General features: G+C 46.5%; 1 protein-coding gene across 9 annotated transcripts in view; it reads left to right on the top strand.

Annotated features, from left to right (window-relative positions):
* The window catches only part of Ppp1r12b (protein phosphatase 1 regulatory subunit 12B), a 188,583-nt gene that overhangs the window by 164,978 nt on the left and 20,800 nt on the right, over window positions 1-2,805 (top strand). For 8 of the 9 annotated variants that reach the window (XR_004122318.1, XM_031383441.1, XM_031383450.1 and 5 more), the window contains 2 exons: window positions 970-1,114; window positions 1,961-2,065. Coding sequence is in view for 8 of the 9 variants with exons in the window: in XM_031383441.1 (XP_031239301.1) it covers window positions 970-1,114; window positions 1,961-2,065 (250 nt within the window). In the remaining variant the exon portion in view is untranslated. Of the gene's footprint in view, window positions 1-963; window positions 1,115-1,960; window positions 2,066-2,805 lie in introns of all 9 variants that reach the window. The other variant, XM_031383432.1, reaches the window with a different exon arrangement.

Here is a 2,805-nt window from a genome sequence, read left to right as displayed (position 1 = left end):
CTCCTGGGCCTGCTCCTCTGCCCTCCTGGGCCTGCTCCTCTGCCCTCCTGGGCCTGCTCCTCTGCCCTTCCCAGCACTGACTCCCTTTGCCTGAAGCCACCACAGAAACCAGACAGTCTCACAGCTGTGATGCTGCACACCAAGCAGTTCAGGGGACAGTGGTCGGGGAGAGCGCAGGAAAACAGAAGCTGGTGTGAAGGACTAGGAGGACACCAGGACACTAAGCTGGTGATTAGCTGAGAGGCTCCTCCCTGTACACCTAGCAGTGCTGGAAGTAGAGCCACCAACAGCTCTAGACGCTCACCTGCCAGGCATAGAAATCTTAACTGCAAGCCTAAGTCTTGATATGGAGTACAAGGGAGAAATGGGCTGCTGGGACTCCAACAGACCCGCTGTCCACCCAGAAGCCCAGGTGTCCTGCTGGAGTTGCCATTGCATGTGTTTCTGATTCATTGACCATTCATTGTTATCATTTTCCAAGAGCCCTTCAGACCCAAGAAACTTAGACTCTTAAGCACACCTTTAGGAAAGCTGTTCAAGTCCCAGTTAATTTGAAACTCTAAGATTTGAAGCAGTACATGGTCCAAGCCACCACTTTTTCAAGTGAGCTCCATTCTCCGCAAAGGATAGCCTCTCCCTAAGCTGCGTTACTGTCATACGCATGCTGACAGTGTGGCCATGAGACTGTGCATGCTGGCTGAGAGATTCAGGGAAGGCAAGTTATCATTGAGGCCAGAGGTCTCAGCCTCTTAGAAAAGGCACAGACTAGCCTTAGGCTGTATCTCTCTCTCTTCCTCTCTCCCTCTCTCCCTCTCTCCCTCTCTCCCTCCCTCTCCTTTTCTCTCTCTCTCTCTCTCTCTCTGTCTCACACACACACACACACACACACACACACACACATATACACACATACATGCATACACACTTTGTTCTCAAAACCAACTTTTATCTTCAACATTTATCTTCTAGGTTGGAGTCAGGAGGCACCAACCTGACCAGCAGCGATTCTTACAGTGACCGTGCCTCAGCAAGAGCCCGTCGGGAGGCCAGGGAGGCTCGTCTAGCCAGCCTGACCAGCCGGGTAGAAGAGGACAGCAACAGGGATTATAAAAAAGTAGGATCTCTTTCCAGTTTCCTGAGCTTGACTAATGTATATAAACATCTTAGCCTTTCCCACCAATAGGGAAAAAATAAGCAGAATTCCGAATAAGGAATGCAAAAGGTACTAAAGCACTCTTTGTTCACTTCACTTCTCTACCCGCTAAAGACAATTTGTATATTGCTTTTATTGCAGTAAGTGTATGTCTAGAGTCAGATATTTAGAAGTGTAGGGGAAAGTAAGAAATGTACTATTTTTAAAAAGAGTAAAAGCATAATGCTGTGTGTCTGAGCTCATGAGAATTATTTGGTTAGACTTATTTTTAAGAAATGTGCTTTTAATAAGGTGTTTTGAATATCAACCAAATACTTTTTTGGTGCTAGTTTTTAAAAATTATCATCCACTTCTCTTGGCTCATGCTTTTCAGTCTTTGGAAACATTCCCTTTCAGGTGTTTGAGATGAAGGGGGTGATGGGGAACCAAAACATTTTGGTTAAGGAAATTTTTCTCGTTTTTTTTTTTTTTTTGTTAAGCAGAATTTGACAAAAATCAACAGACAAACAAACAAAAAACAAACAGTAGTTCTTATTTTGTCTCAAAAGCTACACTCACACAGTGCAGAGGTGTGTGGAGAAGTGGCAATGTGGTTTTCCCCCTAGGGTTTAGCTTCACTGACAGTGGAGCTCGCCATCTCTCGCCTTGTGTCCAACACCTGAGTGCACGCTGCCTGAAGCCAGAGAGCAGTGGCCCTCCGTAGCCCATGCTCCTCTTCTGCACTTAGTTGATGGTGCAGCTTGAAGCAGAAACATGAGTTCTTCTCCTAGGAACCTACCCAGTGACCTGGTTCTGTTCCCTTCTTAGCTCTATGAGAGTGCCCTGACTGAAAACCAAAAACTGAAAACAAAGCTTCAGGAGGCCCAGCTAGAGCTTGCTGATATAAAAGCCAAGCTTGAGAAGATGGCCCAGGTAAGGAAGGGCAAACAAAGCAGGGGAGGCAGGAGCACACGCAAAGCAGGGGGCTGGGTAGAGGCTAGCTATCTAGGGGACAGGCTGGGAGATGGAGTCAAAGTGGCACTTCCTCTGAGCCGGCTAGGTGGGAGCTCTTATTTAACATAATTTTGAAAACTGACAGTTAAAATTCCATGAACAGCTAATTGATGTTCTGAACACTAGTCATTGATATTAACATAACTTCTCACTGTAGAAGTACAGGTGGGGCCAATACTGGGCCAGTGCTAAGGGGTTCCTCCCGTCCTGCTGATGCCCCAGTTCAGTTCCTCTGTACCTCACCCTGTGGAGAGAAATAAGCACAACACTATAACCAAGTAAAGAGAGCCCTAAATGGAGCCCAAAAATCTTAAGTGGTTTATTTATATCAGGGGATGAAGTCCAGATTAGGTTCCAGGGGGACTCCACCTTGGAGCAAAAGTGTCCCCCTTTGCATCTGGCAGTATGAAAATGGTGACAGTCTGATCGGGTAAGCCACTATCTCTTACTACCCGCCAGGCCCGAGTTAATTACACAAAATCTGAGAGGCTCCTGGGGGCATGATCTCATTGCCCATGAACCAAGCCCTGCAGCTGAAACTGCAGCAGCTTGCCTTGGGTTAGTGCAGAGTTTACAGGAAGCCTGTTCAGTTATTTCCCTCCCAGAATGCCTGGGGACTAAGTATTTCAAAAGCAGAACTTAGATTAAAAAAAAAAAAA

The sequence above is a fragment of the Mastomys coucha genome, unplaced genomic scaffold, assembly GCF_008632895.1.
Source record: "Mastomys coucha isolate ucsf_1 unplaced genomic scaffold, UCSF_Mcou_1 pScaffold1, whole genome shotgun sequence".
In the NCBI taxonomy this organism is placed as follows: domain Eukaryota; kingdom Metazoa; phylum Chordata; class Mammalia; order Rodentia; family Muridae; genus Mastomys; species Mastomys coucha.
This window is presented reverse-complemented; position numbering and strand designations above follow the sequence as displayed.